General features: G+C 40.5%; 1 protein-coding gene and 1 pseudogene across 25 annotated transcripts in view; both read right to left on the bottom strand.

Moving 5' to 3' along the window:
- PBRM1 (polybromo 1) overlaps positions 1-24,911 on the bottom strand; it is a 131,262-nt gene that overhangs the window by 50,608 nt on the left and 55,743 nt on the right. For all 25 annotated transcript variants that reach the window (XM_047692109.1, XM_047692071.1, XM_047692064.1 and 22 more), the window contains 4 exons: positions 19,325-19,601; positions 17,289-17,394; positions 13,007-13,649; positions 8,845-9,056 (listed from right to left, as the gene is read on the bottom strand). In XM_047692109.1, the coding sequence (XP_047548065.1) occupies positions 8,845-9,056; positions 13,007-13,649; positions 17,289-17,394; positions 19,325-19,601 (1,238 nt within the window). The remainder of the gene's footprint in view (positions 1-8,844; positions 9,057-13,006; positions 13,650-17,288; positions 17,395-19,324; positions 19,602-24,911) is intronic.
- LOC125087772 (protein CREG1-like) lies at positions 7,639-8,834 on the bottom strand (annotated as a pseudogene).

Genomic DNA, 24,911 nt, shown 5'->3' with positions numbered 1-24,911 from the left:
ATTCTGATACCTGGTAGAGGGGTGTTACTGCAACAAACACCTAAAAAATAGGGAAGTGACTTTGGAATTGGACAAGAACAGAGACCAGAAGAATTCTGAGAAGAGAAAAACCCTCTGCAGCCTTGAATAGACTGGCAGAGAAATGGACCTTAAGGACTTGGCAGTAGAAGGCACAAGTGGAAATGAAGAAAATGTTGCTGGAAAGGAGATCCTTGTTACATACTGGCAGAAAGCCTGGCAGAACTGTGCCCTGCGATCACTTGGATTCTAACTAAGCCTCTTGGGCTGATCTCTTTGTTATCTTCCTCCTTCTCTGTTTGCTGTTCCATTGCCTCTGAGCTTTCTTCTTCATCTGCTAATCCTTCTCTAAATGTTTCCTTTCTGCCGTCATTAAAAACATTTTAAAACTGAATGACTTTGACCTATAACTGTGTCAACTTAAGTTATACCACCAGTTACTTTGATACATTAATATATATTTAGCAAAATGCTAAAAAAAAAAAAAAAAACTGGCTATAAGTTCTCTATGTACAGTTTTCTCCCCCTTGCCAGACCCATCCCTCAAAAGAAAAATCTGTCCGTAAGCGTGACTGCTGGCATGCCAGAGCTAACAAGTTTAAAGGGCAAGGGGTCTCACGACTTAGAACACATCCTCTCAGAACTGTACCTCTAGCCTTTCAGACAGCTGCTGTCTCTTGGTCTAGACACTTTAGGGCAATCACCGAAAGGATTGGGGAAGGGAACAGAGGTTCAACTCCTTTAAATGTAGACTTTCAGCTGTTTTCACACCTCCATCTGCGGGCGTAGCTGGTGCGGATGGCTTTCACCTGCAGGCCTACTACTCTTCTTCATCAGATGCTGGCAGGGAAGCCAGTGTCGGCAACTTACCCAAACTCTCATTGCCACCATCTCCTTCTCTGTTGCTTTCCTTCTCTCTCTCTCTTCTTCTTCTTCTTTTTTTTTTTTTTTTGGAGGAGGGGAATGGATTACATTTATGTCTTTTGTTTTGCTTTAAAATCCCCTTTCCATCATCTTAGAGGTGTTTTGGGATGTACTAGCAGTAGGCATCTGTACAGTCTGCCACGTTAAAGTGAAAGGCCTCCATGTTCTCTTACCTTTGCTTACTTCCCCTTGTATGAGTGGTTAGTTTTGACATTTCATACAAAAACAGGGTGTGTGAGATCTTCTAGTTTCCCTTAATTTCCATCATTATTAAGACACCTCCTCTTATGGCTTAAAGACATAGAGGGCTGACTGACATATACAACCACTATCCTACTTTCTGGTGGTTTGCTGTCTTTTTAATATTAATTGAGTTACCTGACACAGGGTGATCTGAAGCAGACTACGGTCCTCTCATGGCTAGTTACAATAAGCCTCTGGGTCCCCCTTCCTTATCAGTCCTTCTAGTGCTGACTTCACATTGTATGGCAAAGCACCACTTCTTACCTACTTCCAGTCCCACCACTGGGAAATATAGTCCCTGAGCTGATGTTTAAAAAACATCAACATAGGGGCGCCTGGGTGGCTCAGTGGGTTAAAGCCTTTGCCTTCGGCTCAGGTCATGATCCCAGGGTCCTGGAATCGAGCCCTATGTCAGGCTCTCTGCTCAGCAGGGAGCCTGCTTCCTTCCTCTCTCTCTCTCTGCCTGCCTCTCTTGCCTACTTGTGATCTCTGTCAAATAAATAAATAAATAAAATCTTAAAAAAAAAAAAAAAAAAAACCAGTGTTAACAGGGCTGCTCTTGGCAGCCTTAGAAAGCAGCTCTGTGCAGCAGGGCTCCCTTTCCTCCTGTCAGCAAAGGCCTGCAGGCTCCTGAGACAGGCACAGCAATGGGAAAGGAATGAACATCTCCTACTGTGTTTTTTCTTTATGCGGCTCTGTTTTTCTATCACAAGCCTTTTTCACAGATTAAGTCGCTGGAAATATTTTCTCGTGACAAAGGATCAGTCAAGGGCAGTGACCAACAGTTTTTAAAATGTCAGTACCAAGGCTGCCTAGTGGGTTCACGTATCATTGCTAATCCGCCAAGAAGCAAGACAGCAGGTACTGTCATAAGCTCCTGCTCCTCCGCTAGAGCTAAAGCCTTAGAGCAGCGATTCCCACAACTGTGTGTGCATCAGAACCACCTACACGACTTGTTAAAACATAGACTGTTGGGTCCCACCCTCCAAGTTTCTGAACTGATAGGTCTGGAGTGGGACTAGAGAATTTTCATTTCTTTTTTTTAAGTAGGCACCACACCCAGCACGGAGCCCAAAGTGGGGGCCTGAAAGCTCACAACCCTGAAATCAAGACCTGAGCTGAGATCAAGACTTGAACTGAGATCAAAAGCCTGAGAATTTGCATTCCTCATCAGTTCTCAGGTGATGCTGATGCTGTTTGCCTAGAGGCCACATTTTCAGAACAGTCTTACAGTAATTCAAGAAGCAGCTGTTACTAATTTTGCATTGCCAAGAAGTGTCAATAAAACTTAAAAAAAAAAAAAAAGCCTAAGTATACAAAATTTTGTCAGTAGAAACAACATGGATTGTCCCAAATGTCATACCCATTATGACACTGGCATTTTCTGTTTCCTCTTTCATTGATTTCCATCCTGATTTTTATTATTTCCTCTACTTACTTCAGGTTTGATTGGCTTTTTTCCCCCTAACTTCTTGAGGTGGAAACATACCTATTTTAGATCTTTACTCCTTTCAACATATGTATTTAAAGTTATAAGTTTCTTCCTATGAACTGCTTTAGATATAGCCCATAAATTTTAACATATCATTTTCATTAATACATTTAATTAATTAAATACATTTCATACATTGCATTCCATTCAAGATTTTTCTAATTGTTCTTGTAACATTTTTGATCCATGGGTTAGAGGTGAACCACTTCATTTCCAAATATTTGGGGATCCTCCAGATTTCTTTCTGTTGCTAATTTCTAGTCTAAATCCCATTGTGTTCAGAGAGCAAACCTTCGTATGATTTCAATCCTTTTAAATCTTCTGAAACTTGCTGCATGACCTAGCGTATGGTCCGAGATAATGTTGCCTGTGTGCTTGACAAGAATGTGTATTCTACAGTCCCTGGGTGCAGTGTTTCACACATCAACCATCAAGCCGGTTGACAGTCCATGTCTTAGCTTGCTGTAAAAAACCCACCATAGCCAGGGTAGCTTAAACAACATTCATTTCTTAGTTCTGGAGGGCGGAAAATCCAAGATCAAGGTGCCAGCAGATCTGGTGTCTGGTGAAAGCTCACTTTCTGGTTCACAAATAGTCGTCTACTTGTTCTTCATCCCCTTATAACGGTAACAGTCCTCTTGTGGTGGCTCGACCCCTACAACCACACCCAAACCTAATTACCTCCTAAAGGCCCTACCTCCAATTACCATCTGGAGAGGAGGCTACAACACATCAGTTTTGGGGGAACGTAAATTTCCAGTCCACAGCAATGCTATTCCAGTCTTTTGTACTTTTTGCTAGTTGGTCTATTGACTGATGAGAAAAGATACTGATTTTTAGTCTAGTTGGTCCATTAATTGCTTAGGAAGGAGTACTGAGACTATAATTATTAAACTATTTCTCTTTTCAATTCTGTCAGTTTTTACTTCATGTATTTTGAGGCTCCACTATCAGATGTATAGACATTTATAAATACTACATGTTCCAATGTCCTGACCCTTTTAACGCTATGAGGTATCCCTCTTTGTCTCCAGTCATAGTTCTTCTCTTAAAAGTCCATTTGGTATTGATGGTGCCACTCCAACTCACTAGTACATCATTCCCACTTCTTTTCCTTTCAGCTTATTTTTGCCTTTGGCTCTAAAACAAGTCCTTTACAGACCAGCATAAAGTTAGGTATTTTAAAATTCAGTCTGCAGGGGCGCCTAGGTGGCTCAGTGGGTTAAAGCCTCTGCCTTCGGCTTGGGTCATGATCCCAGGGTCCTGGGATCGAGCCCCGCATCAGGCTCTCTGCTCAGCGGGGAGCCTGCTTCCTCCTCTCTCTCTCTCTCTGCCTACTTGTGATCTCTGTCTGTCAAATAAATAAATAAAATCTTTAAAAAAAATAAAAAATAAATAAAATTCAGTCTGCAATTTGATCCAAGTGTTTAGTCTACTCATAATAAGTAATTTTTTTTTAAAGATTTTATTTATTTGTTTGACAGAGAGAGCAAGAGAGTACAAGCAGGGAGAGCTGCAGAGGAGAAGGAGAAGCAGGTTCCCCACTGAGCAGGGACCCTGATGTGGGCGCTGGATCCCAGGACCCCGGGATCATGACCTGAGCTGAAGGCAGCTGCTTAACGACTGAGCGACCCAGGCGCCTCTGTAAGTTACTTATTGATATGACTGAATTCATGTCTGCCCTTTGTTATTTGTTTTTTACATATCTTATGTTTTTTGTTTCTCTTTTCCTTCTTTACTGCCTTCTTTTGCGCCAAGCAAGTATTTCTGGTGTAGCACTTTAATTCCTCTGTTGGGTTTTTACTGCTATTTGTTTTTCGTGGCATTACAATATGCATCTGTGACTTATCACCATCTACTTCAGGTTGATCCTAACTTGATTTTGTTAACTAGTGCGGCTTTGCTCCAAAAGAGCTCCATTCCTTTGTGCTACTATTGTCATATATAACACTTCTATAAATGCTGTAAGCCTAACAATGAGGTTGTACCTTTTTCTTTAAACAATCCTAATGTTTTTGGAAGAAACTGAGAGAAGAAAAATGAAAAAATACAGGCAGACTTTTATATTTACCCACAAATTTACCATTTCCACTACTCTTCAGTCCTTCCTGTGGATTCGAGCCAACCATCTGGTGTTGTTTTCTTTTGGCCTGAAGCTCTTCCTTCGGTATTTCTTACAGAGAAGATCTGCCAGCAGTGAATTCTGTTTTTGTTTATCTAGGAATGTCTCATTTCAGCTTCATTTTTGAAGGATAGTTTCACTGGCTATACTGGTTTATTCAGTTCTTGTCCCTTTTAGCACTTTGAGTATCATGTCACTGCTTTCTGACCTCCATTATTTCTTCAGAGCCATTACCATACTATTGTTCTCAAGATTTTTCTTTCAGCAGATGTAACTAGAGGTGGTTCTCCTTGTGTCTACTTAGTGTTTTTAGAGTCATGGGCTACTGTTTTCCAACAAATTTGAAGTTTACAGCCATTGCAAGTATTTTTCTCCTCCTTTCTTTCTCTTCTGTTCTCTGAGACTCTCAACATAAGTATACGAAGACACATGGAATGAAGGTGTGCACCAAAGTCTGCTTAGCCAAAGGTCAGCCAATGATTTAGGTGAAGACTGTCCTCAAACACCTCAAATTTATAAGGACTCACCTTCTGCTAACTGATGTGCATGTGGCTTGGGGGACACATTCAAAGTTGTAATTAATTTTCAAGTATCCCTTGTATTTTGCTTTTCGTTAGATTCTTCCATCTTGCTTGCATGGGCACAGTTTTCCAGTCAGCCAAGAGTATATGAGAGCTGTGTCAGACCTTCTATGGCTACTTTCCAGGATATCCCTCAACCTCAGCTGTAATCTTGACTAGCAAAGCTGCAGGTTTACCCCATTCACCTCTGTACTGATCACTTTTAGCTGGCAAAGACACCCCTCAACCACATACACTATCGCCATCCTAAATGAGAACATCCCCTCTGGCGGCAAAGTGGCTGGGTTCTGTGCGGCTAGCCTTATGGTGGTAAATATTCTCGCCAATCAGGTTCCCTTCTCTTCTTCGCATACGTCATTGTGCATGAGAATTTGCTTTAAATCAATTTTATTTTGTTTTCTTACCTACAGAAAGAAAAGCCCTAAGCAAATGTGATGCTAAAGACTAACATAACTCTTGGAAAATCACAATCCTAGGTATGTATGTGAACTCAACTCTATAAGAAACACACATGGAATTAATGTAACATTGTGTGTCAATAATGCTCAGAAAAGGTAGCTAGCTGTCTCATGAAAAGAATGAACAATGATAAAAGCCTTATAAGAAATGATCAAATTTCTTCTTTCCTCAGTAAAATAATGATTTTAATTATTTTGAGTAAAAAAACAATTTTACCAAGTTTAATAGAAATCTTTTTTCTTTTCTTTTTTTTTTTTAAGAGAGTGAGAGCAAGCAGGGGGAGGGGCAGAGTAAGAGGGAGAATCTCAAGCAGACTCCTCACTAAACCTGAACTAGGGCTCGATTCCACAACCCTGAGATCATGACCTGAGCCGTGGTCAAAAGTCTTAACCAATGGAGCCATCCAGGCACCCCTAAATCATTTTTCTTAAAGGGAAGCTGTTTCCTGGATTTTAAGGAAGTTCACTTTAGGGTGCCTGGGTGGCTCATTCAGTTGAGCATCTGCCTTCAGCTCAGGTCATGATCCCAGGGTCCTGGGACTGAGTCCCACACTGGCTCTCTGCCCAGCTGGGAGCCTGTTTCTCCCTCTGCCTGCTACTCCCCCGCTTATACTTGCTCACTCTGTCAAATAAATAAATAAAATCTTAAAAAAAAAAAACCCAAAAAAACCCCAAAAAACATTAGTTCGCTGAGTAGTTTTCAAACATAACGACTAGTACTCCACATCCTTCCTCTTATCCATTTAAGGATTCAGCAGCTTGGTTCCTGATACATCTCTTCATGACCTTGTAACATTTCCTGAAAGCATGTATACAGGTAATAAAACCAAATGGTTTCTTCTTTTCCGAAGAAATGTGATTTTTTTTTTTTTTAATCATGTTATCTTCTTCCTGATGACCTCATTTAGGCAGTAACAGCACGGGAGCTATTTAAAGATTTACAGCAGTTGAGGAAGCCTTAGGCCACTGCTGAGGGCAGCACTGCTTAAAAAGCTACTGAGTGCACTTGGGAGCAGGGGGTTTTTACTCTGGTCCATGTCCGGTAAACTTTACTTACAAAAGAACACCAGAAATGACTTACACAAAATTCCCTGCATCCTTCTTATTCCTTTTGCAAGCCCATTTGGGGGCAAAAGAGAAAATAGTATAAAGTGTACGTGTGTATATATATGCTTTGAGTGAGGACACTGATTATACTGTGTCCATTTAGGTGGGGAAATCGAATTCAGGAAACGTTTTTTGAGCTTCTTTTCCTCTAGGTCATTTATACTCTAGATTTGAAAAGTGAAAAGAGAAGTTCTTTGTAAGAAATGGTCTTGTCCCATGTTGGATCAATACCACAGAGGCCTGTTAGACACAGATGGACCACGAGGAGAAAGTTCTATGTGTGTCTCGGCCACACATACGCGGGTGCATGGGCTTGGGCAGCGCAGGTGCGGCCGTGGATGAGGCAGGCCCTCTCTCTAGCATAGTGGCTTCTGGAAATTAAGGACACATCTTTGAGTACCTTCAAATGCCAAGCGGCAATCTGAATCTGGCACTGGCTCCTCTTCAAAGGAGCACCACTGAAAAACTATAAGGAAAAATACTTATAATGAAAGACATACCTCTGTGAAAATGGCTTCAAAATATGAAAAAAAACTAACAACCACATCTTCCAAGAAATCCAGTAACAGTCCAACTCCACTTTGTAAACAAGTAAGCAAGCAAGCAAATAAACCAACATGTGAAAGAAAACTGGTTAACGTAGGAAGTGTTCCACAAACATTAAGCCCTTAATTAAAGTCTGTATAAACCATCCTAAGCAAGCTCATTGGTGCTGTTAAATCTGCTGCATTCTATTTCACTAAAATGTGACATTCTAGTATTTTCGGGTGTCACTACTTTTGGTCCACCAAAGTGGTCCAGGATCCAGACGCTGGTTAAACTCACCTTGGCAAATAACCAATTATGGCTGGAAGGCCAGGTTTTCATCTCAGGGTACTGGATGAACAGTGAATGCCTGGCGAAGTCCATTTCCATCTCATTCACATTAGTAACAGTTCCTGACAGTATTATGTGAGCAGAGAGGGGACTTTGGGGATCAAATACATGCTTCCTGCAGAAGTTAGTCTATGCCAAAGACATGGTTGTTGTAGCATGTGGATTCTCCTGCCGGCCGCCAACTGACTGCTACAATGGGCTCAGGCAGAAGTAGGGCAGGCTGCTGCCCATGCTCGGGGGCCCAGTGCTGAGCGAGAAGACATCAACCAAGGCCTAGCCATGCACCGCCTCCTCCGTGGAGAGTGCGGCCAGTACGTCCCAGTCGCAGAGTACGTCAATGAAGTGAGCCTAGTGCTCTGCATCCTGTGGGGCAGTGGTGCGGCCGTGTCCCAGTCCCAGTGGTCCTGGCTGCCCCAGCCCCACGCTGGTGCCACCAGCAGCACCACTGGCTGCAGGGCCAGCAGGCTGGCCATGACAGTGACTCTAGCGAGTCCAGAAATGATCAAATTTCTAATAAAAGCTGCCACTGTCAAAATATTTCTAAATTCTAGCAAGTAACTCAAAGTAACATTTTGGGGCTGATACAATGAAAATAAAAATTTCCTCCTAGTATTGTGGTTCAACCAAAATATCATCTCCCCTGGCCCAAGTCTGCAGGAGGAAAGCCGTCCTGCTTCATGACAGGGCAGAATCTTGACGCACTCACTGCTGAGAATGCTCCCCAGCTCCAAGCAGGTCCCCAGGCTTCTTCTGCCAATAGTATTTTGACCTGGTGAGCTCCACTCCTGTGAGCTAACTGACCGTTCCTGAAATACTAAGGCCCACAGCTGTGTCACACAGCACTTCAATTGTTAATAGTCTGATCAAACCGAGGACGACAAAAGCATTTCTATCTCAACACGTCCATTCTGAAAGAGTCAACATTCACATAGACAGGATTCATCCCCGCAGCTGGCTCGGAGAGCCAGAACTAGAACAGAGTAAAATAATTCTTCATATTTAATAAAATGAAAAGAAACCAACCTCTTTTTTCTTCTTCTCGTTTTAGTTTATCCTCCTCTAGTTCTTTTGGCAATTTTTCCTTCTTCTCTTTCTCCACATCATTATGCAAATGCTTTGTGGTATAGCTGAGTGCTGGTGAAAGCAGGATCTCTCCGTTTTTGCAGAGTTCGTCACGGATTTTAATAAAAAACTGCTGTAGCTCTACCGCATCCTCGTAGATTTCGGAGTCTGTCCTACAAGGGCATCAAGAGTACCTGTTGACACACAAGCTGCTTCCTTCCCACACCTTGGCTACATGGAGGACCCTACCCAATGCTTCTGTAACACGCTAATGGATATAATGGTACTTCTATACAGAGGGTATCTCCTTGAAAGTTTTAGAACAACGGGAAGTGCCATTTTACCTCAGCAAGCCTCATACCCACCAGTTTTCTCTTTCTTAAGGCTCACTTCTTATACAGCTCACGTATAAGAAAAGGCCTCCCACAGTTTTCTGGGGAAAAACAAGGCGCACGCATCTGTTGATTCTTGCCACAGAAGGGGGCTGCCATGATCAAGGACTACCCTGACAAGGACTACCCCTTACGACACTTACTTGTCTCTATTCCTTGGATTAATTTTTACTTTCTCTTAATTGAGGGACCCACACATTATATAAAGCATTGACAAAAGATTTAGGCAATGTCCACTTTCTTCTCTTTGAATCTCTATCATGCCTCCCTAGGCTGATAGGCCCCAGCAAATATTTGACCCTAAACTGCAAATCATGAGGGCATCCATCCTATAACGGTTACAAACCTCAGAGTCAGTGTTCATGTCAGTTTCCCAGAAATGACTACATAATGTTGGGGAACCAGCAGAGGCAACATAGTGAAAGATGGGGAAAAAATGATCTGCCACACTGAAACCTTTTAAAAGACGCTTTCCTCATTTACAGAATGAGAGGAGAGGACTGGGTAAAATCAGCTTCAGAATTTAGACTAGAAGAAATTTTTTTTTTACTATCTCTAATCCACGGTGGTCTGAGGATGGCTTAAACGTAATTCTATTAACTAGGAATATGAGGGTCTGAAAAATGATTCACAAAGTAACCACAAAGTCTAGCAGCAGTTATGAACACATTCTGGTTGGGGGACACGGGTAGGCATAGCAAGCCCAGTCAGCTGCCTGCTGATACCCACCACTAGAGCATCAAATGTTAGTGAAGCCTCCGGAATGCTTCTCCCCATCAGCAAAGGTGAACTGGCAAACAATCTAAAAACACTGCCAATAACAACCTAAATGAATGTTTCTGGAAAGGTTTAAAAAATCTTTTTAGGTTATAGAAATGATAATACTTGTAGGAAAGCAATAAAAATAAAACTGGTCAAGGGAAGAAACTCCTCTGATATTATTTTGATGCCTGTTTTCTGAACAGAAATGTCTTAAGACTGTTCACTTGATGTTAAAGTTCATTTTATAAGAGCTTACAATTTTAAGTATTAAAGTTAAAAATGAAAATGCACTTTTGGCAACCCCTGTTACACTGAAAGGGCAGATGTGTAATTCCATCAGGTCAGGCTGTTCAGTAATGGAAGTTCTGTACACGGCCATTAAACATCTGACTTATCTTTCCTGTTTTGTTTCAACAAAGTAATATGAAGAATTTATTAATCTAAGAGGATCAGTGTTGCCTGCATGCAAAAGAACAAAAACTAAAGATGGAAAAAGAAAATAACTTTTTCCCCTTAGCTGGTGGGTAATCTTTAAAAGGCAGACATCCAGCAAAATGAAATAATTAAGAGTACAGGAAGCTCTTAGTGCCTCCCTTGTCCTTGTCTTCCCAAGGGTCCCTCTTTCTGTAAGGTGGTCAGAGAACTGAATTCAGGAATGCTGCCAGCAGACGAGGAAAGCCAGTGGCTGATTGGCATGAGTCAGTGCCGTGCTGTTACTGAATACTGCTGACGGACAGACCACTGTCCCCTGAGGGAACTTTCAGACTCCTTCTATTTCAGGGTGTAAGATCCTAAGTGATATTGAGTGCCAGTGGTAAAGAGGGGTGAGTGTAAAGAAGCATGAACACTGCTGGAGATCAACATAGAAATTCATTAGATTAATGAACTTAGTATTTTTGAGATATACATCTTCATTACTGGTGAAAGAGCTAGAACGACGGTTTATCACTCACTGAAATGATGCATCCCTGCCTGAGCAGCACGGGGCTATGCTTAAGTACCATAAGCAGTCATAATACGACCCTCATTCACAAAGATAAAGAACAGCTTCCCTCAGTTCTGAAAGGCTCTGGGGACAAGGGTGAAACTCATCACTGCCTCATGTAAATAAATGCACCCAAGACTCTACCTTCAAGGCTTACCTTCCAAAGCAAATCATGTCAACAATGGGAGAATGAAAAGAGCTCATTTTCCTAGAGATACAAATTTGCTCATTTCTTAAAACAGACACATCATCTATTAAAGATAAACAAAATTGCTAATGTTGTAAGAGTCAAATGCAGTTTTGGAAGACCCACAGACCTAACCCCAAGATGGAATGGGGGCAGGGCAGAAGTGGAGGAGAGGAGCGACTTTAGACTTAAGGACTATTTAAGAAAACTGAGAACAAAAATGAAGTCTAAGCTCTATGAAAGAGAATTTGTGTCTTGCGCACTCATGTACCCCAAGTATCTAGAACATGGTTAGAACTGGTGGCCACTCAATTAACACTTGCTGAATAAGTGAAAATAAAGAATGCAAATTTTGACTGCAAGATGTCTCCCTACCTTTCTTTCATTCATTTCTATCTCCACTGCTGAACATTAAGGACCATTTCCTAAATGTCTCACTCAAGCGCCTCTCCAATATGACCCCAACTCCCCTATCTCTTGAACAGACCATATTCATTCTCTAACCCTGTGCTTTCAGTCAAACCACTCGTGTTATCTATATCCCTCCCATTCTCCTTTCCCCCGATGCCTCAGGTCTTTTCAGAACTCTAGCACAGAGCTCCTACTCCACCATCTTTACTACATAGCAAGTTGTTATATGTTGTCTCATGCTTGGAATTATGTTTCCCTAAGCACAGGTCCTAACCCAATTGTTGGACTTAGAGCACAGAGCACAGCCTGATCATCTACGGCTGGGCTCCACTAACTGGTGTCTTGGTGACCAGCTCTGCAGTAGGGAACAAGAGGAGCCACCCCACTTACTAGTTGTGTGACTTGAGGCAACTTACTTCTGTCTGTGCACTTCTTCAAATGCGAAGTGGGAAGATTATCACCTAGAACGGCTATTATAAGAGTTAGAGATGATGTAGATAAAGCGTTTTGCATGATGCTTTACAAAGAGCAGGTGCTTAATAGGAACAGCAAACGTTACTAATTTTTCTTTCGAGATCCAGAACAAATGAAGGATTCACCAGATTCCCCAGCTGGAATTACTCTACACCCACTGCCTAAAAGTCTCCTTTCAACATAGTAGACTGTAAGCTCCAGGTAGGTAGGGTTTGTATTTTTAGCTTTTTATATTCCCTCAAGACAGTCTCAAAGGACACAGAAGACACTGTAACGGCTGAACTGAAATTGTTTAAATAGCCAGTAATACCATTCTTGCGTGGCAAAGCCATAACACACATCAAAATTAAAAGGGAATTCAAGTTTGATGGAAATTTAAATTTGATGGCTTCTTTTAGTACATTCAGTATCTGCAAAAGGCACTTAAAAGTGAGAAATCTGAGATATAAAAAAAAAAAAGAAGCCTTTTTAGGAACTAGAAATGGTGATCAAATTTAGATTGGCTAACCTCAGATCAACAACATAAGAGCTACTTTAATTTATTCAAAGCATGCTTGGATTGAACTCAAACTTTAAAAAAAATCACACTACTATTTCTAATTATAAGCATTTCATCCTTTAAAAAAACACGTTCTGTAAGAGGCTGTATTTTAAGAGTTTATGCTTTCCAACAGATCTTCAAATTTGTCCCATATTCCTTCCCACGGGCCCGGATCCAGATGATGTGGCAGTGCCTGCTCTCCCCCATAGCATATGCTTGTGCTCTAGATGTTGTGGCCAAGTAAGAACTCAAAACAGCACCCCACCGAATATAACCATGTACCTAAGCTGAAACAGTATATCAAAGCAGAATTTTCTTTTGTTTTGCATTGAATCACAACTTCTCAAAAAGAAATAGCATGGAAAACCTACCGATTCATTCTTCGTGCCCTTTCCAAGACTTCAAACATATGCTCTTGAAATAAATCGAGCCGTCGGTAGCGATTATTTTCAACATTCTTTCTAATTATGTCAAAAGTAAGAGGAGGTTTGTTTGGGAAGTTGGGATCCACTGCAGGAATTTCTGCTAAGGAATCACTGTAGCATCTTCCTTCATCATCCTGATGACTCATGACTGACACAAAAAGATTGTGAATAAGTTCTTGAATCAGCAAGGTCACATTTGGGACATGAGAGTCCTCATCTCCCTCCAGGTCTCTCCGAGTTTCAAGCAGGACCTTGTGCAGGACAAGGGCATCTTTGTAGATCAAAGACTCAGGCTCATTGTAGGTACAGGCATTGTTAAACATCATGACGAAGTCCTCAACCATGGAGTCTATATCTTGGTATTTGTTGGCCATCATGTGACTTCGAATTTTTTCCATGTCCATGGGCTTTTTAATGGTCAGATAGTAGTCAGGCAGCTCGGATCTAGAGGGAAGCCTCAGAAATATGGCACTGAGGCGGCGACCCCTCTTATCAGTATAGTTCTTTACAGCTTCATAGACTTCATTTAGTTTCTGCTGCATTGGAGTCATGTACTTTGATTTTTTAGGAGAAATTCCACTCTTCCTACCTAAAAGAAGAGATTTAATGTTAAATGAATAAAATAAAATAAATGAACCCAAATTTGTATACAGTTGGTAAAACATTATCATAAGGGAGTGTTCCAAGTGATTTGTAAAAGAATTTAATTAGCACGTCTCTAGTGAAGTCTATCTTATGGACAAAAAAAACTGGAAACAAATTTAAACTGTTTTTAGTAATCATATTTTTAGTGAGAGTAATAAGCACTATCATGTTAAGATAGCTGTGAAACATAGAATAAAGCAAATGACTAGCTATGTCACCTGCATCTGCACCTACCATCACCTGCAGCATCCTTGAGAACTGGGATTCTTTTAAAAAATATTTTATTTATTGATTAGAGAGAGCAAGCACAAGTGTAGGGAGGGGGAAAGGGAGAGGAAGAAGGAGACTCCCCGCTGAGGAGGGAGCCCAACAAGGGGCTCAATCCCAGGACCCTGAGATCATGACCTGAGCCGAAGGCAGATGCTTATTAGACTGAGGCACCCAAGTGCCCCAAGAACTGAGATTTTTATCACAGGAGAAAAGGAGACCCAGATATTAAAACAGAACACGAATAAAAATCTTGTAGCTATAATCTCAGTTAAGAGCATCAGTATGAACTCACAATGTATTTTATCTTTAAATGTAATATAAACACACACAAGATTTCCTAGTTCTGTCCACTGAAAATCCCGGCAACAATGACAGTAGCAGTACAACCCCATGTAATTTGACTACATTGGCCATAATTCTGAAATACAGATTTCAAATACTAACACCAGTAGCTCCTTAGTAAATGGTTGACTCACAGTTGGCACAGGATAAGCCTCGTGCATCTTGAAACACAAGGCAGTAAAGAATCTGTCAATGTGGTCATGTCAGTAGAACACAGTGGCCAGCCTGGGACAAGAGGAGCATCAATAAGGACAACAACTGCAATGAGTTAAAACCCAGCAACATGTTTAAATTTAGTAGTTCTTAGTGATATATAAAAATGAATGACAAACTGGGTAAATGTTGGCAGATACTGGTAAACCAAGGCATTGCTTTAGAAACTGATAAACAAAGGGGGGTAGGAATCTATCTTTTATCCTCTCAAAAAACCCAAAACAAAATAAGACAAACAAGCAAAAATTGTACTACTGGGTAACCAAATATTGGATGAGGCAAAGTTTCTCTATACAGAAGTACTCCAGTTGCTAAATGAGCAAGGTAGGACAAAATCAGACTATTGTTATTTTAAACCTCTTCAATGAATTAATGGAGTCAGCATCAATAAGCTGTTAACATGTGGGAGAACAAACAGCTGTTACCGGGCTACCCAGTGGAAGACCATCCGCCACCTCTGAAGTTGGTTTTTGTGCCAAAAGGAGGGGATGAGGATTAAATCTAATTTAAATCAAGCCTCTTGCTCCAACTACCAATTTAGAGGAAATGCCAAGGAGACGAGAACACATAAACCACAGCAAAGGAATGCAATTAGCAAAGCCCAGACTGTGGGAAGCTGCAGTATAGCCCCAATTTCTTCAACAAATAAACTGCAAAGGAAAAAAAAAAGAAAGTTGAGAGGGGGATTTACAGATTAAAAGTAGTGTCCATCAACTGTGGTTATATGGACCTTATTTAGCTTCTACCTCAAACGGACATTGCTCCAAGATGTGATGCAATGTAAGTGCAGAAAACCTATTGTGTTATGAAGCAAGCATCCTTGCCGGGCTGATAAGGAATCTAATCAAGCCTCTCGGGTAAACTACCATTTTTTAAGAAATGAGAAGAGTACAGGGAAAAGTTAGTTGATATCGTAAGAAAGTGAACTGATTAATCCAAAATTTGAAACTATACAAAGTGATCTGGTTTCTTTTTTTTTTTTTTAAAGATTTTATTTATTTATTTGACAGAGAGAGATCACAAGTAGATGGAGAGGCAGGCAGAGAGAGAGAGAGGGAAGCAGGCTTCTCGCTGAGCAGAGAGCCCGATGCGGGACTTGATCCCAGGACCCCGAGATCATGACCCGAGCCGAAGGCAGCAGCTTAACCCACTGAGCCACCCAGGCGCCCAGGTGATCTGGTTTCTGAAGTCAGTGGCATGAGGATATAAAAGGGAGGGGCCTGCTCTAGACTATGAACAGAGGGCGTGACAATCAAATGTAATATACAGAACTTAATTAGGTCCTGATGTGAAGAAACCAACTGTAAAAATACATTCATGAGATAATCAGTAAAATTTGAAAATGTGTCAGGTATTAGATGAAACCAAGAAACTGCTAATTTTACTAGGTGTAATAATGATTCCATGGTTATTTAAGAAAATGCCTGCAAATATAGAAATGCACACTGAACTATGTAGAAATGAAATGACACTGAATTTTCTTTAAAATAATACAGAACAAAAAAGGAGAGAAAAAACTGGATATAGGAAGTACGGCAAGATCTTGAGAGATTCTGAGTAACTGGTACATACAGGGCTTTGTTGTACCATTCTTCATATACATTTGAAACTTTTCATAATACAAAGTAGAGAAATGAAAAGGAGATCAACATTACACCTTAAAATCTCCTTTTTCTGAACTTTAGAATCTCAAGAAGATACCCCCCCACACCCCCGGCTGAGCACAGAGCCCAATAAAGTTTGATCCCAGGACCTTAAGATCATGACCTGAGCTGCAACCAATTCAGATGCTCAACTGACTGAACCACCCAGGCGTCCCTTAATTTTTAAAGTCGTATCTATATCCCATGAGGGGCTTGAACTCACAATCCCAAGATCAAGAGTTGCATGCTCCACTGACTGAGGCAGTCAAGCGCCTCCTAGAATTAATTCTATTTTTAAAAGGCACTGTGTCCCTAAAAAGTAGAATAAAAGGTTTACATTTCTGCAAACCTGCATGCTTTCACAATTCCAAGAAAGGATAAATGCCTTAAGAAGAAGGAATCATCATTTAGCAATAAACCATACCCAAAACTATTACAATATTCAGTTTAGAGTCAACTCATACTAAAAAAAAAAAAAAAAAAAAAAGCAGGGTCTGTTTGTTTTCTCCCTTTCAGCAAATGTAGTTCCAAAGAATATATGACAACACCATTATAACTTGCTCGGTATTTATTTTATTTACATATTTTAAATAAGGCAGAAACCTCTTGTTTAGCTCAATGCTATTAACTGCTTTTGTTGTCTTTTCTCCCCTCATAGTTCTAATAACATCACCATCCACGGACCACACTCCAAAGACAAGGGAGTTAACTTACAGCACAGTGGCTGAGCATCTCTAACTTCTCAAGTTCTAAGATCTCTGCTGCTGGGATTCATTTTTAATTCCAGTACTCAGCAAATGAGCATACAAAAAACCAAATCTGCCACTACACTCTTGCAGGCGTAAGAGACAGAAAAAAAGACCTAGTCTTACTACTGAATATTTACAAAATGGCCATAGCATTTAGAGAGTAAACAAAACCTCTGACTTTATAATCTGTTCCCCACATATGTTCCACAGTTGAACTACTTAAAATACAGAGAGCGTTTCAGAGGAGAAAAGGAAACTCCCTGCCAGAGTGAGTTCACATTCACCACTTAATGAGACATGATTTCATTGAGTCAGGAATCTACCCTTGACGGACTGAACTAAGTAACGAGTGTGAGGCTGCCTTACTCAGCTTGAGTTTGGGAGAAGCCACATCGTCGTCATCGGGCAGTGGGCCCAGCTCTTTCCTTTTATCCTTGAGTAACTTCTCCAGGATGTGCGCGTCGTTGTACACCTGTATTCCATAAATATATTTAAAATTATTTTCTAAAAAATGTCCTATTGAAGTAGAACACTCATCTATAAAGAAGTTTTCAAAACACAGGTTAGCCTAGTTGGGAAATAGACATAAAGCTTGAGACCACTAGAGAGCCATCAGATCGCATCTCTGCGGGATGGGCCTTAGCCTCAAATGGTTTATTGTTTAAGCTTTCTAGGTGATTCTAATGTGCAGACATGAATGCTAAAGTTTAGAACTACTGCAGCAGAATCACTGCAAGTTTTTACAGAAGTTCTAAAACATAATTACATGTGTTGCTTTCTTCACAACTCTCTCTTGCACTGGACCTTCATTCAAGGTAGCAGACTTAGCTCAATGGGAAATAAAAATGAAAAAGTATATGATAGTTAGACAGCAATACTTCAAATACTGTTAAATGGGATTTAATATCAGTCTGAATTCACAATCTGGCCTCTGATCTGTGAAAAGCAACAATCCCTGGTTAGGCTCTCTCTGAAGACTGAAAAAGGGTGGTAATACGTAGCCAAAAATAAAGTTACTCACCTAATTGCCCCTACAGCTGCATCCCCCTATGACAGAAAATTTGATCACAAGTTCCCTCAGTGCCTACTTTATTTTGTAATAGCAAGAGGAAAGGAAACACATGATTTTAAAGTTACTTTATTTCTGGGAGATTTTAAAGTAGATAAAGGAAACTCTAAAAGATATATGCACCCTCATCCACATTCACTGCAGCATTATTACCATGAACAAGACATGGAAGCAACCTAAGTGTCCATTCATAGATGAATGGATAAGCACACACACACACACACACACACACACACACACAGAAGAGTATTATTTAGCCATAAAAAATAATGAAATCTTGCCATTTGTGACAGAACGGATGGATCGTGAGGGCATTATGCTAGCTGAAATAAGTCAGACAGAGAAAGACAAATCTGTATCATCTCATGTACATCTATATTCTGAAAAAACAAAAACCAAAAACAGAAAACCCAAGCTCACAGATAGAGAGCAGATCAGCGGTTGTCAGACACACAGGTTAGGGAACGTGTGAAATGGATGAAGGGGGTCAAAAAGCACAAACTTCTAATTATAAAATAAGTTACAAGGATATAGTGTATAGCCTGGTAACTATAGTTATTAATACTGTACTGCATATTTGAAAGTTGCTAAGAGAGTAGATCTTAAAAGTTGTCATCACAAGAAAAAAATTTTATAACTATGCAAGGTGACAGATGTTAACCAGACTTATTGTGATGACAGTGCAATATGTGTAAATATCAAATCATTATGTTGTACACTTGAAACTATTAGTTGCATGTCAATTATACTTCAATAAAAAACACAGATATAGAATATGAAACAGAAAAATATCAAAGAAGGGAGAATGTATTGTAGCTACACCGATAAAGAACTGAAAATCGTTTACTTAGAGGTGCCTTTCTGAGGACATCCTGATTCTTATATAATCATACCATTTTGTGGACTTTCCCTAGAGAAATGCAGCTATTGCTGGTAGTAACAATGAGCAAAGACTTTACTGTTGCTGGCTTTCATTTGGGTGCTACGTGCTCTGCGTATGCTCTCTTGTTTAAATCCTACAATGGCCCTGACATAAGTACTATCAGTATCACAAGGGCACAGACGGGGAGAATGAGGCTTGGAAGAAGATAAGAAACTCATACGGGGACTGGAAGAGCAGGATTCAAATTTAGAATGTCAGCTTACAGAGAGTATGAACATCTAACCTTTGCAATGAACTGCCATTTTAACAATTAAGAAAAGACAAAGCATTAAGCTAACCACTGAGAAAAGCAACCTAAGTGAGGCCTCTAGATCCGGTCTCTCAAAATGCATTAAACTACCAACACCGAAAAGAAAACGTGCCCACCCCAGGATTCCCCCATAACCTTACCTGGGAGCCCTCCTCATTGTAGTGCCTGGCATTCCGGAACATCAGCTTCATGTCTTCTATCATTCCCTCTTCCCCTGCATATTTGTCATTGCGGATGTTATGTTCAATTATTTTCAAGTCCATTGGCTCCAATATGATTTTATAATAGTCAGGATAGTCCTTTTTGGATGGTTTAACCATAAACAGATCACAAAGTCTTCTGCCTGAACCTGGCTCACGAGCTTCAAGAACAACATTGAATAAGATTTTCATTCGCTGCTTTCTTATGTTCTTTTTACTGTTGAGGGGGGAGGTAGAAAAGGGGAGAAATGAGAAGAGGTTCAGTTTTCTTCATGTAGGGATGAACATGAAATGAAAAATTAATCTTGTGGGAAGGTGCTTCATAATGATTACAATTTACTGATTACATATGCAACAAACACAGTAAACATGCTGACAGCTATAAGCAAATATAGGAGAATTTCCAAATAGTTAAAACACAGTGACTCTGGCAGGAGCAGCCAATGAACACCAGACAAATCTGTTTAGAATATTTATGAAATGCAATGCTAAAAAAAAAAAAATGTTCTCTAACACCCAATGAAAATGAAATTCTGTTTTCAGTTGAAATATGTTTTTTTTTTGTTGTTGTTTTTAAGAACACAGCAAAAATGGAATAAAATTACTGATTCCCGGCTGTTACTAACAGTTCTCACTTCAGAAAACTAAAACCAAACACACACAAAGAGAATGTGCCATCTCTTAAGACAACCATTCTGACTGCATACCCTGGTGACCAGGAAATAAAGGGAGGCTATCTGCAAGGCTAGAGTTTCTAGTCTCAGTGGGTAAAAGTCTCTGCTGCATTTATGTGGTCTAGGTCAGTCCCTGCTTCCTCCAGCTCCATGGGCACGACGCCAATATCCCAACCTAGCTGAAGGAATGAACACTGTGGTTCACCTGAGCTCCTGAATAATTTTTATCCTTGAATGTGAGTCCTGTCTTATTCTCCAGATTCTCCTAGTGAGCTGTGATGCTAAGCGACAGATGTGCGTGGTGTGGACCAAAGTCAAGGGACCACAGATTAGAACCCAAGGTAAAGAGGAGCCCAAGAGAACAGATAGGCTGTCTCCTATTTGTTGAGGAAGCTGGCTCAGAGAGGATAAGTGACTTGCCCAAGGTGAGTTTTCCAGTGAATTATTAGAAGAGATGATCTTTCCTGATTTCTGGCACTATCGGTATGCTTTCAGAACAATGATAAATTCTAGCCAGACTCAAGCCTGCAGTCTCCAGATGAATACTTAGGTAGGTAATAAAAAGAAATAATTTATGACTTAATGTCTATTCAACAAACATTTATAAGGTCATATAATGCAGTACTTAGAGATAAATATTTTTTATTTGTTTCCTATCTTATAAATAGAAGGAAGTTCATTTCAGAAGCAAACAATGTGGCTGAATGGGTCTCCTACGAAATGGGTCTCTACTCTAGTGACTCACTCTACTGCTGGATCATAAAGAGGCCAAAGGCCGGGCGCCTGGGTGGCTCAGTGGGTTAAGCCGCTGCCTTCGGCTCAGGTCATGATCTCAGGGTCCTGGGATCGAGGCCCGCATCGGGCTCTCTGCTCAGCGGGGAGCCTGCTTCCCTCTCTCTCTCTCTCTTTCTGCCTGCCTCTCCGTCTACTTGTGATCTCTCTCTGTCAAATAAATAAATAAAATCTTTAAAAAAAAAAAAAAAAAGAGGCCAAAGGCCAGATATTTTCTCTCCGAAGTTCAAAATATGCTTTTTTAAAAAAAGAAACAAAACCCCAATAAAGAATAATTAACAGATGAGAAAAGAAATATCTATCCTTAGGTCAAGCTTTTAAAATGTGTCAGATGCCTATCTTCCAAGCATCATGGAGCTAAGAAAGCCTGAAAGTAGTCAGTTAGGAGGAAAAAAGGACCTCTGGGGGCACCTGGATGGCACAGTGGGTTAAGCCTCTGCCTTTGGCTTGGGCCATGATCTCGGGGTCCTGGGATCAAGCCCCACACTGGGCTCTCTGCTCAGTAGGGAGCCTGCTTCCTCTTCCTTTCTCTCTGCCTGCCTCTCTGCCTACTTGTGATCCCCTGTCTGTCAAATAGATAAATAAAATCTTTAAAAAAAAGAAAAGAAAAAGAAAATAAAGACCTCTGTTTCCTGTGCCTTCACAGGAAGTGGCTCTGGGATCATTTCTGCCATTTTCCCCTCTTAATATTTTTGTGTCTCAATGTCAAGTAAGTAATGGTTAGATATATTAGGAGAAGTTTCATTCAGTGTGGACTATTTCCCCAAAGAGGCATCTGGGCGCAATGGTATGAGAGCAAGAGCCCTCTCAGTCCAGGACTCAGTAAAGGGATAATGGAAGGGGAACTTGGGACAGAGCTCCACATGTGGGCAGAGATTAGAATACAGATGACATTAACCTTCAGGGAGCATCTAAAGAAAAATTTCAGAACCTGAATTTGATATCACAGAAATCGAAAACTACTAAAGGGGCGCCTGGGTGGCTCAGTCGGTTAAGCGTCTGCCTTCGGCTCAGGTCATGATCCCAGGATCCTGAGATTGAGCCCCACATGAGGCTCCCTGCTCAGTGGGGAACCTGTTTCTCCCTCTCCCTCTCCCTGCTGCTCTCCTTGTGCTCTCTCTTGCCAAATAAATACATAAAATCTTAAAAAAAAATACTAAAGATGGTTATGGTTTCGTTATATCTCACTTGTGTTGGTCAAACTTCAAAATGAAGACTCAGAAATCCCATTCTGAACCTGTGAGCTTAAAAAACTCTCTCCAATAATCAACTTGAAATGAAATTGCTCCTCAATCCAGGAATATCATGCAGAACAATTAAAGGTTTCTTTCTTGGTCCAGGGTAAGCTCTCTTCCTTTCCTAGTTCCAGTATATCACCCACAATCATCACTGGACTTTTCTAGATGAAGCTACAAACACTCTACAAATACAAATCTGAGAGTGGGTCTAGGGCAGATTTTTTTTTTTTTTAAGATTTTATTTATTTGACAGAGAGAGACAAAGTGAGAGAGGCAATACAAGCAGAGGGAATGGGAGAAGGAGAAGCAGACTTCCCATTGAGCAAGGAGCCTGACGCGGGGCTCGATGAGGACCCTGGGATCATTACCTGAGCTGAAAGCAGACACTCAACAGAGCCACCCTGGCGCCCCTCTAGGGCAGATTTTTATGAGTTTTTTAAAGACGAAGGAAAGCTTTTTTACTGAATTTTAGTGAGAATGCCAATAAAGTAAAAGGAGAGTGGGATAGCTCTGAAACCAAGCAGCTTTGAATGGGACATATCCAAAATGTGAAATCTTGGGGCACCTGGGCTCCCTACTCCCTACTCCATTGGGCTCCCTACTAAACGGAGAGTCTGCTTCACCCCCTGGCCCTCCCCCTGCTTGTGCTCTCTCTCTCAAATAAATACAATCTTAAAAAAAAAAAAAAAATGAAATTCAGATGCCTGGGTAGCTCAGATGGTTGCGTATGACTTCGGCTCAGGTCATGATCAAGGGGTCCTGGGATCGAATCCCACATTGGGCTCCTTGCTCCTTGGGGAGCCTGCTTCTCCCTTTGCTTCTGCCCCCCCTCTCTCTGTCTCTCATGAATAAATAAATAAAATCTTTAAAAAAAAGTGAAATCTGAATTTATTTAAGAGACTGAATTTATTTAAGAGACTACTCTGAATTTATTTAAGAGACTACTCTAATAACTGAAATGTACTGTTTTAGGATTTTCATTACCAATAGTATCCTCTCCCCATTTGTATCATTCACTCTTTACCAGTCATGTGTAACTGGTTTCCATCCTTAAAGGCAAGCAAAACTTTTGTTGTCTGGGTGACTTACAACCTTCTCTGAACAAACCCAGTTTTGTTATTTTGTTGACATCTTTCCTGATCCTTATGTTGCTTTTGACACTGAGAACTACTGGCCCATTAGTTTTAATCTATCAGAAAAAACTGAGTTAAATTTCATACTCTTCTATAATAACTATATTAGCATGGGTGGTTAGTGTATTTGCTTTATCTTTTTCCAATATGGATGCTGAACTTTATTATATCTGTGACTTTTGAAAGCACCTTCAAATACTTTCTGAAATGAGAAAAAAATTACAAAAAGACAGAAACCATATTCCCCTAATTTGTACTTTTTTATGTTTATTGTTTCAATGTCACTTTGTTTTTCAGATTCTTCTTAGAACCCCTCTATGTATCTTACCTATCCTCCTCTCTCAGACCACTAACTGTAAGTTGTTTGTTTACTCCTTCCCATTTTGGGAAAAGTGCATTAATCTCAGACCTTGTAACTGGCATACTCATTCTTCTCTTTTTTTAATCAGCACCCTTAAACATACTGCAGTAAAATGTATCTTAAGGGAGTTCAAAACCAGGGCTGTTTATCATTGTGTACTTATGTGGGCCAGATTTAAAAGGGGACACCAATTCAAAAATAGACTTTGTTATAAGAAGTATGCAGTTCTAGAATTTTACAGAAGATAGGCCATGATGGGTTCTGTACTAACAAAATCATTATACTACAGCGATTCCAACAAATGGAAGTGTCTTGAGAAATGGGTGCTTTTTCTAAATTGCACAAAGATTAGAAGCTGGAAGTGGCTGTGTTCTGAATCAGATTTTCCAGGGCCAGCACTACCACCATCTCCTGACTCCCAACCCAGCTTGAACCACTGCAATCACTGTCACTTTTTGCTTCTCTTAGTTTTTCACCAAGTTTTAGAGGAACCTCCACAGCCCTTCTGGATCTGATCTTTCCTTTAAATTTTTTATGCCATAGTGTTAGTCTTTAACCTCATACTTTGTGGCTGACTATATTCTCAAACGTCCTTAACATTATATTTCCTCTGAAGCTATCACTTATAATTATATGTATTCACATTTGCATATATACACACAAAATTCCCATTTATGGTTATAGCTAACACTTCTTCCACGTGCCAGGGGCTGTGCTAGTAAAGCACTGTATGTGTGACCTCATTTAATCCTCAAGCTCTAAGAACCAGGTACACTTACTATCCCAACTTTGCAGCTGGAAAACTGGACGACTACAGGGGTTAAGTGAATACCCAAGGTCACAAAGTGAGCAATCAGAACTAAGACTTGAATCAGCTGATAATCACCAGGCTGCTTTTATGATGTCATTCCCTTTCCCAAAAGTCAGCACTTACCATGGGCCTCTCTACCCTGTTCATAGGCTCCCAGGTCTCCCAGCATTTAACTCCCTGGTCCTAGCGTTTCAGTGGTGTCTGCTGTTAAGCTAAATAAACCCAAAGGTTCTCTCCTTTACAAGGTTTGCTACATTCACTGCATCTTCACGTCTACAAGGAATAAAACCTTTTAATAAGAAAAATCTTTTAATAAATAACAAATCTTTTTTAATTAGTTTCCCAGGCTAGTAACAATGGACTACAAAAAAAAAATGAAATCTCCCGAGCCTTAACATCAATAGGAACTACTTCCAGAAAATAATCAGAGTTGCATTTATTGAGTACTAACTGCATCTAGGCCCAGTTCTAAGGGCTTTAAACACATCAACCACCCAGGTCCTCATGATGACCTTAAG

The sequence above is a fragment of the Lutra lutra genome, chromosome 1, assembly GCF_902655055.1.
Source record: "Lutra lutra chromosome 1, mLutLut1.2, whole genome shotgun sequence".
In the NCBI taxonomy this organism is placed as follows: Eukaryota; Metazoa; Chordata; class Mammalia; order Carnivora; family Mustelidae; genus Lutra; species Lutra lutra.
The sequence above is the reverse complement of the archived record's forward strand: the minus strand, read 5'-3'. Positions and strand labels throughout refer to the sequence as shown.